This window comes from Nomia melanderi, chromosome 9, assembly GCF_051020985.1.
Source record: "Nomia melanderi isolate GNS246 chromosome 9, iyNomMela1, whole genome shotgun sequence".
NCBI lineage: Eukaryota > Metazoa > Arthropoda > Insecta > Hymenoptera > Halictidae > Nomia > Nomia melanderi.
Window position 1 is genome coordinate 16244175 of NC_135007.1, and position 16453 is coordinate 16260627.

Consider the following 16453-nt stretch of genomic DNA (forward strand, 5'->3'; position numbering starts at 1 on the left):
ACTGTATATAGATAAGAAGTAGAAAGAAACTCACAGAAGTAACCTAGCATAACGCGTTAATTGCAAATATTACAACAATAATGTATAATTATAGCTTCCGAATATGCACAACAATTTCAGAAGCATTTTCTCAATTTCCGTGTTCCATTTCGGAGAGACGAAATTTTCAGATTTAGAATACTAAATCGCAAACTGATTTAATTATTCAGCAAGAGATCAGTAAATACGCTCCCTCTTCCACTATTCAATCGATATATAATTCAGCTTCGCTAAAGCTTTCAGATATTCCAAAGAATCTTCATCCGTATTATATAATTAACCCCTTGGCGTACTATTTACTTTCGCCACTATGTACCAATTTACTATCGACAATTCGTAAGAAATGCAACGAAATTTTCCATTCTACTTCAAGTGGAAATTTCATTTGAAGATGATACATTGATAATAGGGTTAAAACTACGATACTACGATAATGACGCTACTTCGTACTCGCTGGTAATAATGAGGAAACAACGTAACGAGAACGATGCGCGAACATAACGATCCATAAAAATGGACATTGCGACGGAATTTTTAATCCGGCCGTTCATCAGGGAACGTATGTTTATGGAATATGAAACCCTCGATGATGAAATTAAATGCGAGTTCACGGGATTATACCTTCAAAGAGTGGGATTGGATGGAAGTTTAAATCCTCTGTTGGTCAAATCGAAGTGAAAATTATATCGAGCTCAATCCCATTCACGTTTCTATGTTTTTTCGAATGTAAAGGGTAATTCCCGATAACCATCGGTGATTGGGAATGTTCTGAAATTTCTCTGTGGTTAATTACAACTATTCGACAGTTTGTGGAAACCCAGAAATCTAGTCCCATAACGAAAATTGAAGGTTATCAAAATGTCGCTAAGTAGTTCTTATGCAAAATGATGAAAAATTAAATTTTCTACGAATTCTGTTATTCTATTGATACAGCAAAATATCCATTGTCACTAAGAAAGCTTCATAATATCCCTGTAATACAACAACAATATAACAACCATATGTTCACCTCTATACCCTATAACATTTTTCCGAATTTCTTTGCATCATACTTTTGTTATCGAGTTCTCTCCAAAGAGCGTTTGTTCGCACTGTGCAACGAATCAAATCAAATCAAGATATTTATCATACAATCATTCAAACCCTAAAGAAACTTCCATGAGAGCTTGCCAAGCGAATAGACACAACAGAACTTCGAACCCCGAGAAACATATTCCTCCGATCTTCCATGAAAGTTCAGTTCGATTGCCGGGTAGTTCTAGCGTTAATTCTCGGTTAAGGAATTAAGGGAATTAATCCGCGCGACGTCGTGGGCTCGCAGTCCGCGGGGGAGGCGAGGCTGCTTCTATCTTTGGCTTCAGTTCCAGTTTCTCTGCAGAGGCGAAAGGTAACGAGGGTTGGAGAGGAAAAAAAAAAAGGTTGCAGCAGCAGGCAGGGAAGATGAGCCTCCTCTTTCACCCTCTTTCTCCCTCTTTCTCCCCCGGTTCTCTCTGTTTCTGTTCGCGGGGCGTGGGATGCCGCGGCTGCACCCTCTTCCACCGGCTGCGACCTTGCTCCAGTAACCTCTTGACCTACCCGCCACGGCCGTCGTTCGACTGTGCACGCTTCTGAAACGAATAAAGCGCAGGGGAGAGCCGATCGGCGCATCCAGCCGCAGCCTTGAATATCAGCGCGATCGCGGACGCGCACGCAGGGAAATCTCGCTATTTCCATCGCGAAGCCGCCGTTTCCGACGCTTCCGGTTCCCCACGGTCTCCTTTCGAACCGCTCAGCTCCGCGGAACTCGCGACACGTTCGCTGTTTCAACTGGAACGCGGATCTTCGCGTACCCTCGAAGAATTTCGATCGATCCGACAACGACACGCTATTAGAACTTCGCGATCGTATCGTTAATGTAGAATTTCATCGTGCGGGAACTGTAAGAACTCGAGGGTTTCAAAGAATATAGAAAATACAGTTTATTGAAATGATATTAGCCCTTAGCGCTCCAGATGGTTTTGTAATCTATCAACTTCAATTTTTATAGTATCTCTAGCGAAAATGAAAAATGCTATGTTTCTTAGATCTTTTATTTTCTTAGTGCAAAATTTGGATGTGTGAGAAATCTAATAATTGTAGGGTAGTTTCAAGATTCATTAAAATATCTAATATTATTCCTGGTGCCATATTGGAGCCTACAGAGTTCAAAGGGTTAACTTATTGCTATATTAACCCTTTAGGAAGATTCTTTGAAACATACGAATCTCTCTGCAGATGCTACATCGATGCTATATCAATTGCTATATATAAGAAATCAATATATATCAATTGCTTAAATGATAGGAAAAAGGAAGGTACGCGCTGATTGCTTGCCGTTTCATTAATTAACCCTTCGCGCACGAAGATTCTCTGAAATATACAAAACCCTCAACAGCTGAAGCTAAATTATATATCAATCACTTGAACAATAGAAAAATTTGAAACTACTTGCTGATCTCTTACTGTTCGAGTAATTAAATTTGTTACGACTTAGTCTTCCAAATATGAAAATCTCATCTCATCGTAATGTCATTCCGCAAAGGGTTAAATCATTTGTCTGCGATTCAGTCTTGCGAATGCATTTGATATCCCTGAAACATCGACTATCGATATCCCTGTAACGCGATGAAAGAACGATTCATCATTCACGGGACGAACTACCCCCACGCAAAGGGTAAAACCCTTTTCGAATAAAACAGAAATGGATCCTCGACCTCTCTGGCATGCGATAAAAATTTCTGATTCCCGTGATCGACGTCGATCCGCTTCGTCCGATATAAAGGACGGGTCCTGCGAAAATGGCGGAGGGCCGATCGTGAGTTTACCGAAATGTCAAAGAACGCGTCGGGAACTTTGACCTATCGAGGCGTCCTGCCAGGTCGACAGGATGCCTCGATGCCGTGTCACGTGAATGAAACGCAGCGGGCAATAGTTCACCGGCTGCCAACCGACGGACGTGCAATGCCGATATAAATAATGAAATATTTATCCTTGAATCTCGCGCGTTCCACGCCAATGAGAATCCGCTCGCGTGCCTCGCGGCGTGTGCCACGTTTCGGGGCGGTGATTTTCCATTTTCAAATTACAGCTGAATTTCATAACATTGCTTAATCCATTCTGTGCGAGCTTGAACTGTTGAGGAGTCCCGAACAGATGTGGCGTCTGTTATTTACCTCAACATTCGGGGAAGTGTCAACGGTTCTTTCGAATATTTGGCAACGCTTTCGCGACTTTCTTGTCGTTATTTAGATGAATAATAGATTAGACGGATTATATTGGTAATTTACTTAATGTTTACTTCAATGTTCCGCTACATATAAATTGATTTCTCTATTTTTATATTAATCACAAGATAAACAACGTTTACAAATATAAACATTCAAGGCAAAGGCACCAGTAATCGACCATTTTTCAGAAAAACGTAAAGAAACGTTTAGAAGTAATAATCCTTCTTCCGATCCAATTTTGAAACTCTTCTCTGAATAAAATAATTTAATACAAAAATGAACAATTGATTTACTTAACGTAGGAAGTTCAAACAGCATTTTCACGCATGGAGTCTCATAAAGGAGCCAGCGTTCGCCATTGTTACGCAGAGAATGTCTCAGCCGGTCAACTGGTGCTGTAGCCTTCCACGTCGAAGAATTCAGTTTCCTTTTCTAATTTCCATCTCCACGGTAGAAACATTGCGCGGAAAATGAATCAACGACAACGACACTTCTCGGTAAACGGAAGGAGGGTTGAAGAATCGATAGGGGAACGTGCGAGCGTTCCCAGCGTTCCCCTCCCCTCGGCTCCTCGTGCCGCGAATCAGAATTTCAAATGGCCGACGAAACTGCGGGGCTGAGTGCTCGATTAATTATTCGTCGGGCCGGAAGCTACGAAGACCGTTGCTCCTTTCTTATGGGCTGGCTGGACCGAGCATCCCGAGGCTTTCCGGTCCGAGACGGACGCGTTTGTTCCGGCTGGGTTTATGGTCCGGTTGGCTCGCATGAATCGTGGCTTTACAATGAAGCGCGGCGTTTCGAAATAAAATATGCACGCCGGAGAAACCGATAATATCGCTTTCATTGCTTGCAACGCGATAAACCGATGGTCAGGGGAAAACCATGGGTACACTTGTCGTCCGTTCGCGTACGGGATCCTTTAACCCTTTGCACTCGAGAGGTGACTCTCGCCACTTGATTTGATGTAATAAAATTACAAACTGTTATACATGATATTAAGTTTTGTATAATGCATCAATATGTGGAATATTTATATAAAATAGCGTTGTTTCGTTTAGCAATTATTGATATCTTCGAAGCATATTCGAAATGATTTTGAAAGTAAATAGTTTCATTAGTACTATAATGAATGTCCGAGGAAACTGAAAATAATCTATCGTTACAATTTTTATAGGAATTGCATATTAATCGTATTTTTAGTGTTAAGCATTATTTAGTAGCAGTTTACATTGCACCCCAGTTTCGAAGCTACTCATCAAAGAATTCATTTGTGTTAACAATATTCCCTCACTCTTCACTGGAAATCAAAAATGATTGAAGTATCCAATTCAGAATTCGACACTACACTGCGAAATTACCCTTCAACATTGCAACCCCCAAATCCCGAGCACGCGTGTTCCTCAACCCAATCAGACTAATCGAACGAGCATTCCGGTCCCTCCTCTGAATTACCATTGCATCGTTTCACTGCTTTTCCCAAGATAACACTAATACACCGTCGACATCGCGCGGCACAACACCCGACAGAATTCTACGTGCAACTGTCATCCGCCATAAGGGTGAGAAAAGGGCATGCCATTCGTTGCATGGTTTCCAGCGTCGACTGTCGACGGAAGATCGCGGGGGGAACCGTTTACCTTGATATATCGCTCGGCCGCCGCGTTCGATTGGGACCGTGCGAGGGAATCCGAGCGCCGAGAGGAATTTTCGGAGGGTCCCGAGCAGAATGCGGGGGCAAGAATCCGCTCGATGGGGTAAGGGCGGCGGACGGGGGGGAGAAGAAAGGGCGATCGTTTCTCTTCCGAGCGGGCTGCTCGTTTCTTTTCCGCGTAATCGGAGGGTTCGTAGAGGGATGATTCGTCGGGGGAGCATCGGTTTCTTGGGGTCGAGCGGAGGATGAACTGCGTAAATTAGTTTTGGATTAGAAGACCGATTAGAACTCGCTTTTATCCGATACGTCTCGCGTTGATTGGTTTCACGAGGTTCTCGGAGTTCTTTGTTTGGACGGAAGTACTTTCAATCCGTCGAAGATTCTTTGAAATACGCGAAAACGGAATATATCCAATAAAAAGAAGATTCTGAGTACTTTCTTTCGAGTGATTTTTGAGAATTCGAAATCGTTGTGCGAAGCCTAACTAAATATGCTAGAAACTATGAGACTCACTCGAAGAATAAATGGTAATTATAATTTGCACTGTAAGAAACGTGGACTGGATTTTTCTGTCGAACTTTGATTCTTTGAAATACACGAAACCGAAATATATAATTCGATGAAAAGATTCTGCGTACTTTCGAGTAATTCTTAAGAATTCGAAATCAAGCCATCATACTGCGGTTAATTGCTAGCTAACTAAATATGCTAGAAGCGATGAGTCGACGCAAATGCTAATTATAATCGAATGATAATTATAATCTGCGCTGTAAGAAACGTGGACTGGATTTTTCTCTCGACTTTCATCGCGTCCTGTGCGTCAGAGAGGATTGGAAACGGTAGCAGCACGTGACGCGGTTTCATCTATCGTCGGGAAGCTTCCGTCAACGCGCGTCCCCGGTCCAGGCCTGTATCTTAATATTCCGGCTGAATCAGACGGCTTTTTGTATATTTAGCGATCCCCGTAACATCTGCGAGACGCGCGGTGAGTCACAGGCGGAACGCATTAGGAACCACGCCAACGAATCGATTGATAACGACAATAAAACTTTCAATAAATACAGCAGCGGCTCGACTGATGGACCACCGCCGGCCAGATACTAAATTTATCGAGCGAAATCGGCGGAACTGGTCCAACATCGATCGGGACGAATTAAAAGTTTCACGTTTGACCCGTTGCACTTCGAAACTTATCAGCTAGAAATGCTCGATACGTTTTCTGATGAAATATATATTTTCGAATTAACTTCTATCGATGCACTATGGGAGATATAGTAAATATGGAAATTCGTAATTTAGCAACGGGTTAATTATTATTTATCTTTCAAGTTCATCGCTGCACCTTTGAATCCCTCTAATGTTTCAATTTGATCTCGAAGTTCTCGTTTAATGCTTTCAACACTAGAATTGACACTAGAATTACTTTTTAACGTTAGAATTGACACTATAATTAGTTTTTAACACTATAATTAAGGAACGCGTGAATTGAAACGTACATCGAATTGATTTCACAAACACTCTCGTGCAAATCGAATTTCCTATCGAAGCTGGAGCCGAAAGATCCGCTGGAAGAGGCGCGTCACTCATCGATACTACTAATATAGTGATCAATTAATATGTACACGAGATTTCATGAATATTATGCTTATACAGGCTCATGAATATTGATCAATTTGATATGAATGGGATGTTTGCTCTATCAAGCGGGCAAACGTTGCGTCCCAGGTAATTGTAACGCGTCCGGTGTCATTCATCATTTTCGTATCATTTTAACCTCGTAATGTACACACTGCGAGATTCGTAATTAGAATCGACCGTCTCGTTCGTTAATAAGTAGAACCGACGTGGAATGAAGAGCCAGTCGATCCAATCGCTCTCGTTATTATTCGAAAACTCGAATACTCTACGTGATCCAGGAAAATCATTCGAAAAAACCCACGAAGAAGCTCATCCAGCTTCTTCCTCTCTTCCATTTTCATCTTCTTCCCTTTCTTCTTTTTTCTTATCATTTCCTCCCACGATACTATTAACAATCAAGATAAATTCACCCCTTGGCTACTATTGACGCTTAAAAAATGCAGTGTACTGTTAGCGCTCATAGACATAAAATGTTATTCACAATAATTCCAACGAAGTTCGCTTCCATCAAACCTAAGTGAATTCTAATTTGCGGTCGGAGATTCTTTGAAACGTACAAAACCTTCAATAGATGAAGCTAAATTATACATTAATTGCTGATCTCTCGCTGCTCGAGTAACTAAATCATTTGTTTGCGATTTAGTCTTCCAAATATGAAGATTTCGTCTCGCCGAAATGTCGACATTCGTCCGCAAAGGATTCAACAAATGCATCTTCCGTTAGTCGTAATTATATAAATGTGATTATTTTAGATTATTTAACGTAGTTCCATTTAGTGTTCATGGTTTCAATACACTGTCTTAGGAACACGCGTTGCAAGATTCGGTCGTAGTAAATTTTTAGATTATTTAACATAGTTCGATTCAGTGTTGATGGTTTCAGTACACCGTCTTAGTAACACGCGTTGCAAGATTCGATTGTAGGGTTCAAAGGAGAAGACCCATATTCCTCGTGTTTCCTCCATATTCGAGCAGTCGAAAAATTGTCCAGCGTCCGGCGCGTCCACTCGCAATGCGGCTGGTCCACCTCTGGCCACGGCGCACTGGCAGCTGCTTGGTCGCGTCGGAATGTTGGCAAGCTGACAACGGCGTCGCTCGTTGTTTTTAGACGCTAAGTCTTTGGTGTAGAGGCCCGGCTCTTTCCCCGATTCCGCGTCCAATCGCGGGAAACGCAGGAACAATGCCTCGGGACCGAAATAATTAGGAAATGCTCGCGTCCGTCGGTTTATCGAGACCCTGAAAGTCTCACGGCTGTATCCCCTCTTGAATACTTCCTTGAAACAACACGCGCCTCGCAATCACGCGCGACGAACGCGAGAAGATCACTGAAGTAGGCACTCTCATTCACGTTTCGTCGACGCTGTTCGTTCGTTCGGAGATTCCGCCGATGGAAACTCGATCCCGGACGACGAATCGCTGCGCGATGATGTAAACTTCGATTTCGTCGCGATCGTTCCGACTCGAATCGACCGAAATTCGCCGGAAACGCGGGACGCGTTGAGAAACCGTGTAATTAATTCCCTTTACCGGGGAATACGCCGGGGAATTGGGTTACCGCGAGTTCTCGAAGAAGGGATTCAAGGGTTAATTAGTCGATTAAGCCCTATTAAGGCAGCCCAGCGTCAAACGAAAGATCGGGCCGCGTCTCCCGCGCGAAAGAGCTACAGGGCGGACATATTCGTCGCGGGGTTCGTTGACGGACGGATTTCAGAGTCGAAAAGAAATTACAACGCTCGAGCCCGACACGTGACTCGATTGCGCGTTAATGAAATATGCAGCGGAACAGTCGATGGAAGCGCGTCTCGAATTCCGCGTCGCGGCTCTCGCGTGCTAACGATGCAATCGCGACGGAGCTTGCGTAAAGTCGTTGCCTGATTCCGGTCGGACATTTTCCACGGTAACGTGCTCGTCGGTCGGGTATCTTTCCGAGCATCTACCGATTCGATGATTTCTCTTCACGAATCGTTTAGAGCATGGTTTTCACATGAGAACAGGGTAGGTTTGAAGAGGAAATCGGACTCACCTCTGGCCGTGAGCTTTTTGGTATTTATGATTTTCGCCGCGAACTCGTGGCCGGTGCTCTTCTGAACGCATCGTCGCACTACTGAGAAGGCACCCCTGGAACAATCAAAGAACAAGCTCTATAGTAAAACTATATAATAAAACTATATAAAATACTCTATAGTAAAACTATATAAAATAGATTCTCGATACAATATTAATTTCATTCTAAATTTCAGCAACATGCACTCGGTTATAACCTATGAGGGACATTTAACCCTCAACGAAGCAACGTCGCCATAAACATGTCATAATATGTTAATTATTCTGTTTGGTTCTTCTGCGAATTTGCAACGCTAAGTTGACAACCCTTCAAACACGCAGTATCATTGTTTCCAAAACCTAATCATTCCCCGCATTCGAGCACAATTCGAACGCCTGTTCGTGTAACATTAATCAAAATCGACGTTTACATAATATCCGTTAATCTAAATCCAGCTTTACACCGAGCGCTCAAAGGAGCCGCGCGTGCGAAGCGTATTGCCTCCATTCGGCGTCGCCGAGAAGCCCCGCAGCCGCGCTCACAGCGAGGCGTGGACCGGTTTCGCGATCGCCTCGATCGGCAGCAGCCGGAAAGTTCGCTCGCCGAGCGAAATATCGAGACAACGGCGTCCGAAAACGTTCGGCGCGGATAAACGGTGTCCGGCGGGGGCCGTTAATTGAACCGGGGCTGCAGCTTCGTGGCTCCGCTCGAAACTTGCCGATCTATACTCTATATATTTGGTCTCTTAAACGGTGCCGCGACTCGAGGGGTTAGTCGAGGGGCAAACTTTCTCGATTACCCCCGGCGCCGGTTGTACATCCACCTGCGCGCCGGGGAAACCCGCGGTAACGGCATCGAAAGTTCGTCAACGGGGCGTCGATCATGCGATTGCATCGTCGCGAGCGGATTGGCTGTGCAGCACCCCGCGCCCGACGAGCAAGTTTTAGGTCCCCGTTCAAGTGGGTCACGGGACACGTACGCTCGCGCGGATCCCGAACTATTGGAAATTTCGAAATATGCTGGTTAACGTGTGCACACGATCTCCCGTCTCGGTGCGCGATCCCTGATAAACGATCGTGTTTACGCGAGGACGGGGCTTCTCGTGTTTCGCCGCTGCATCCTCCGAGTGGCTCGAGAGCGACGGTGAACGTCGAAGATGGGAAAGAATCGAGTTGCTTCGAAGCTAATGCGGTTCAGTCGATTTCTGGATAATCTCTGAGTTTTAACCCTTTGCACTCGAGAATATTTTTCTCGATATTCATTATTTTCTGATGAAGTGTCAATGATATTTTTGTAATTAATATAAGGAAATACTTTGCGTAAATTAAGTGACAGAACTATTTTATCTCGATGTTCCATGTGTTCGTACATTATAGAAAATTTAATATTGGATTTTTAAGTTTAATGTTCTTGGGTCAAATCAAATGGAAGGCGCCTATCAAGTGCAAAGGGTTAAAATAATATTCTTGTTATTGAAGGATTTACTCGTTTCCAGGTCTTATAGCTTCTGAGTTTGTTGTATAATTACTCCAGAAGCCGAAACATTGATTTCCTCAATTTTTCTTTTGAATTTGACCGCATTGGAGCGACTCAGTTATAAATATCAAACTTTGTGACGTTAGTCTAATGAATCGGTTAGGGGAGTTCTACGAAATCATTCTCTCGTTACTGAACTCCAAATTACATGTACCTCCACGCGTCAATCTAAACTAAACTATTCACTGAACTTTCACACTGGAACTACCGAATTGTTCAAACCGTTTTCAATATTCTTATTTCTTATTAATCCTTAACACTCCAGATGGTATCGCAATCTATCAGCAACTGCAACTAATTTTTATAGTACCTATAGTGAAAATGAGAAATCCTATAACATTTCTTTCTTTTATTTTCCTTCTCAGTATAAAATTGGATGCCTGGAAGATCGAATAATTTTAGGGTGGTTTCTTTGGTTCATTAAAATATTCAATATTATAAGTGGTGCAATATTGAATTAACTGGTGACATTGACTGGTGCAATACAGAGTTCAAAAGGTTAAGACGATAAGAATGCTGCTAAGAAACTTAGAAGTAAATTGCATGCGAGGAAATCGCTCCGCGAACCTCGGGAAATCTGCTTCCCTAATTTGTGTAACGGATTATAAATAGCTCTGTCTTATTGCCAGGCGGTTCTAGTGTTAATTAGAATGCCTGCTCTGCCCAGCAACGATCGCGGCTAATTAACAGAGCCCCGAAAGAATCAACGGCCGCGTAAAGATCCGCGGCGCGATTGCGCCTCGCGCGCACGGCTCGCGTAAATAATAATGAAGAATTAACCGCGGACGATTCAACGCGTCCCTCGATTAGCGTAGCAACACCGCGGAGCAGAAACGCGAGTCGAGGTCCGAGCGGCGCAGATAAATTACACGGAAAACGCGGAGCGCGGCAATTGCTCTCCGGCCGCGGCGCCGTCGAATGAGACCTCTTAACGAGACCGTTATTGTTTTCATCGCGCTCGTAGAAGGAATCAGGGTGCAATAAATTCCACCAATTACCGCGGGAGCCAGGAAGCTCGATGACGATTGGACGCGGGAACTATCGCGCGATTCCCGCGGGAAGGAGATTCTTCGCAGGTGAAGGGACTGTTGAAAATTCGTCTTTATCTTCTTTCTTTTGCTTGGATAGGAAAGAGGCAATGATCGAGACTTGATTTAGTGGTTCAATGATTAAGTTGAGTGATGTGGGAAAGAATGTCGAGTTATCGATCCTTGGTTGTCTATTTATCAATCATAAGTATTTCAACATATGAAGTTACATTATGCATCGAATGCTTGAACAGTAGAAAAGAAGGAAACTATGTACTGATCTCTTGCTATTCGAGTAATTGAATCATTCATTTGCAACTTAGTATTGCAAATATGAAATTTTCATCTAGCCAAAATATCGGTATTCGTTCGTAAAGGGTTAATAGGATGCATGGACATATTAGATCGAAGGATTAATCGCATTATCAATCATTCCGTGATTATTCGTTAATCCTTAGAGCAGTTCTCCGAATCAATGGTTCCCGAACTAACGGAAAATATAAAAACAAGTAGGCACAGAAAGAGAAGAATCGAGTCGCGCTCCCATCGCCATTATCTCAGCACACAGGAACCATTAACGATCACAGGATCGCTCCATTGTTCTCCGCAGGCTCGATCGAAGGATCGACGCACTGAAGCGAATAATAAAAGAAACAATGAGGTTACAGAAAAAACGAACGGATCCGCTGAAAACAGAGAACTATCGTCTATTCCCGGCTTATCGTCGAATATTCAACGTCCAGACTCTTCGCGTGCAAGCGGCGAACGCGATCCGTCAGCCGGCCAGGAAGAAAAAGCCGAAAAAAGAAGGGAAGAGGGTGACGAAAATGATAGGGGAAGCGAGCTGGGGTAGCGTCAGGGCGAAAGGTCAAGCCGCGGACGACGTGTTGCGGAGGCCCGCCGCGTATCCTTCCTTAAAGTAGTTCAAGGCAGGCCGCATCGGCGCAAACGCAACTTTAATGTTTCATCCTGCGGGCGTCGTCGGCGTGGCTGCAGCCTAGGGGGCAGCGCTGCCCGCGAGGAAAAAGGGCGAGGCGGCCCGCTTGCCCAGTCGCCATGGAGACCAATCATTACCGGAGATTGCACGGCGACCTAACCCCCGATCCGCCGGAAGACCGCCGATCACGTGCTTCTTTCGAAGCCTACCGTGGTCGATCGGTTCGTTTTCATTTATTCTCCGACTTCGACCGCCGTGTCACCTGAATTCCCACCATTTTCAACAGAAACTTAACCCTTTGCACTCGGAAGTATTTCGTTGGCGATAACATTTTCTAACTAGGCAAAGACGATGGTTTTTAAATGAATTCAAAGGAACATCACAGGTACATTGAGAAACAAAGCTTTTATCCCATCGCGCATAGATGCATTGTACGTAGTTCAATATTAAATATTAAATTTTCTACTTTTGCTGCGTCAAATTAAATGGTTGAGAGTCACCTCTCGAGTACAAAAGGTTAAACATTTTCTCGGTGACGTAGAGCTAAGCTCTACTGAATCTATGAGACACGAGAGACAAAGTAATTCTCACGAAGGATCTTGACCTTCTAGTTTCTTTCACCCTTTGCCCTGCAATATCGTGTCGAAGATTTCAAGCAGAGTTCAACAAGCATAAGCATTACTCAATTCTTTCTATCAGTTGTACTTCAGAGCGAACACAGAATGTGCCAAAAATTCCTTTTTCCAGTAAATTAAATGACAGAGTAGTTGCATCGATCATTCTAAAATAGATCATAGGGCAAGGGGTAGAAGATACTTCCGACTACACACAAGTGTTCACTTGGCAGAAGTGTTAAAGAGACTTCGACAGGGAGTTCGTCCTTCATCCTCTGCTTCTTTAGAGATCACGGTACTGCCTCGTTACTTACCGATTATTCCATACATAACTCGCCGAGAATATTCGACCCAACGACGCATTACATTTCGAATGATCTACTCCGACAAAATCATCCCTGTACCTGCATCTACAGTATCACCTCGTTAGTTGTCGCTTGTACCGAACTGAATGGAACCACTCGATTCAACGATCGTATCCTGAATGGAACACTACTTTCGGATTCGCCGCTGCTCCCAATTACACTCCATCGAAACTACAGTGGTACCTCGTTAATCGTCCCTACCTCAACCTCTCCCCGTTCTCCCTCAAGAAGCACAGACCATCCTTTCTCGAACCTATCCTGTATTCCCAAGACCACGGTACTCCCTCGCAACAAGTCCATCCCCTAGGAACCCGCAAAAGCTTCTCGGTCGAAGAGCACTATTTTTACCTGGATCCTAATGGGGATGGGCGACTCGGGCGAGGCCGACCACGGACAATTCAAGGGAATCTATAACGAAGATATAAAAAGAGAAAACTGGAACGAGAAGAGAGCGGCGAGGGTAGCGGCGCGGTGGAGGGGGTCGGAAAGTTGCGCGCGGAGGAAGCCACCGACGCAGAAACGGTGGTCGAGCGACAGTGTCGGCCTTGAATCGAGCCACTCGCTCGACGCGACGCGCAACTAGGGCGCGCGAGAGAGCGACGGAGATGCTCTCGGCGTATCGTTCTTCAAAGCGGCCTCGAGCGACGCTCTCTCTTCCTTTCTCTCTCTCTCTCTCTCTCTCTCTCTCTGCCTCTGTCTTTCTTTCTCTTTCCGCTGTCTCTCCTAGGGAACTAGGGGCGACGACGTTGCGCCTTTCGCAGCGGCTGCGAGCCGGTGCAATGTCGATACCTTTAAATACACACCGTGTCGGCTTCGATGCGCCATCCCGTGTGCATAGGTCCTACGATCGCCTAACGTACCGTGAGCCGATGAGAGGTCGGCCGACCTGCCAGCCGGAAAATCATCGAGGCTACGGGAATCTTTTACTCGCGATGCTTGACTCGCGGAGACAATCTGTTTTCGAAATCCTATTGTAGCGAGTGAATGTTCGAATGAGCTCGAGATGCGCGTAGAGTGAGAACGAATGGGATAGACAGGCGAAGGATGCGAAGGATTGGTGCTTGAAGAATGAAAGAATGTGAGTGTTGCTAAATACGAGTGGAAAATTCGAAAGAAAAACAACAATAACGCGTCGAGAAGAGATGCGACACTATGTATATTGCATGAGGTGTATAGGAATGGAAATGTCTTGTGGGTTGTTTGACGATGGTCCTCCGAAGAAAATGAGCTTCAGGTTTTTATGTAGTGTAGGACGATTAGAAGCATGGGGTTGCGGTAGCGCGGCGACGCTGGTAAGTTCTGAATGTCTAGAATTCTGTTTTTTCTGTTTCCCTTTGGTCCTCTTTGAATTCTAGTCTCTAACTTGTGTTTCATTATTGTATTAGTCGCCTTATTACCAATGAACCGAATCACCTAACCAAGACCTAACCTAACCAAGGTGCTATTGTACAACTACCCCTAGCTTTACAATGTTCGTCCAGGGGAACATTTTTTGAAAATAAATCCCTTTTCATCATTCGCCTCATTACGGTAACACGCATTGGAACTCGTTTCTTCTGAAAACGGAGAATTGCCAAATTCAAGGTTTCCCATTTCTATATACGCACTGTGCATACTTTTCATTAAGTTATCACTATCCCAACTCTCCACTACCTAAACCACGATTATCCAATCCCTTCATTACCTCGGATTACTCGAAGCTTCATCGATCATTCGAACGACACATTAGTCACTTCTACAGTGTCCATAATTACCCGAATCGTCTCGCGTTAGCGTAACTGGAATCGAGTCTCTATCATGCCATGCTTCCTAAGGGCCGGCGGTTCTCGCAACCGGTGCTAGTTTTCACCTGGCAGGTAGTCGGCCGACATCTCACCGGTGCACGGCAAGCGCGACGGGTTCGTAGGCGGCGGTAGCTATAAACGTGTCCCGGTACGACCCGTTTTATCGTTGATCGATTCCCCTCGCGGCTTACCGGCGAACGAGGAATCGCGAGCTAGCGTAAGCTAGTACAAGCGAGCGAGCCGCGCTCCCTCGATCGTCGTTACGTATCGAGCCAGTATATTTCTGTTTTATGAACCCGGAGATCCTTGAATTCACCGGAGCCCGGAGAGAGCTGAATATACGACGACGGAAGCCGGGAAGCTACCGCTCGTAAGAGACCCGCCGTTTATTTACAAAATTGACGGTTCTCTGTTAGATCTCAATTTGTTTGCTTCCGTCGCCCGGCCGCCGTGCACGATAGAGGCTGTCTAGGAACCTCGCGATGCCTAAGCGCCGTCGTCGCAGGGAAAATTTGATTTTCTGCTCGTGCACGCGTCCGTGTTTCAGAACTGGTTTTTCTGGTCGCTTGGAGCTATTAGGAATCGTTCCTTTAGAGTTTCCTTCTAACGTCTATGGATTTTGAAAAGTATTCTTTTGAAGGTACTTTTCAGATAGTAGTTGATACGAGGCTAATTACTAGCCAACGATCCCTACGACGATGAATAAACGGATAAAGAAATACGGATAAATCCAACGTTACGCTGAAATCTCTAGCTCAAAACTTCCGAAACACTGCGAGTCAGCTAGCTCTCCAAGGTACCACGTCATCTAACATTCATACGCTTCTACTAACTTCCTAGAAAACTCAGCTCGCCCCAGAAAATTCAGGAGTAACCATGAAGCAACCCTTAACGTACTGATGCTGCTGATGTCATGGTAAAAGCGATTTCGTTATCGTTGTAATGATAATGAACGCGTTGAGTATCGTGGTAGACCTTTTCTGTGAATTTCCCTCGGTATCCGTGTTACGGTATTTTCGTCGGCAAGCAAACTCGGAATACTTCCGGTGCGTTAAGGGTTAAAAAGGTAAAGCCGCAACCGACAGGAGCCAGTCTCCCCGATGCGAAAGCGGTCAAAGCGTCGCGGGCTGCGCGCGCACGTCCTGCAGAATCCTAACCCGCGGGTTTATAGCGGGTCGGATCAGCGTGTCACGTGACGCATCGTAAAACGTGTTTCCTGCACTTTGCATAGTTACCCACTCGGCCTACTTCCCCCGGCGCCTACCGATCGCGCCACGGCACCGCCGCGCCGCGTGCATGCGTACACGCCATCAGGTCGCACGACACGGTCGCCAGTTGTTTCTCTTATCGGTATAATTTATATGTATATAAATTAACGAGGAAAGTTATTTTATTTCAATATTCCACATATCGATGCATCGTACAACGCTTAATGTTATATATAAGACTCCATAATTTTGCAAATCAAATCAAGTGACTGAGAGTCACCTCTCAAGTGCAAAGGGTTAATAATTACGAAAAGAGAACATTAAGAATGAGGCATTTTGACTCGTCTTTTCGTGTTCATGCTTTC

The 16453-nt window shown here is 44.7% G+C and overlaps 1 protein-coding gene across 38 annotated transcripts in view; it reads right to left on the reverse strand.

Moving 5' to 3' along the window:
• CaMKII (Calcium/calmodulin-dependent protein kinase II) overlaps positions 1 to 16453 on the reverse strand; it is a 156837-nt gene that overhangs the window by 97222 nt on the left and 43162 nt on the right. For all 38 annotated transcript variants that reach the window (XM_031989332.2, XM_076370733.1, XM_031989346.2 and 35 more), the window contains exon 3: positions 8596 to 8690. In XM_031989332.2, coding sequence (XP_031845192.1) covers positions 8596 to 8690 — 95 coding nt within the window. The remainder of the gene's footprint in view (positions 1 to 8595; positions 8691 to 16453) is intronic.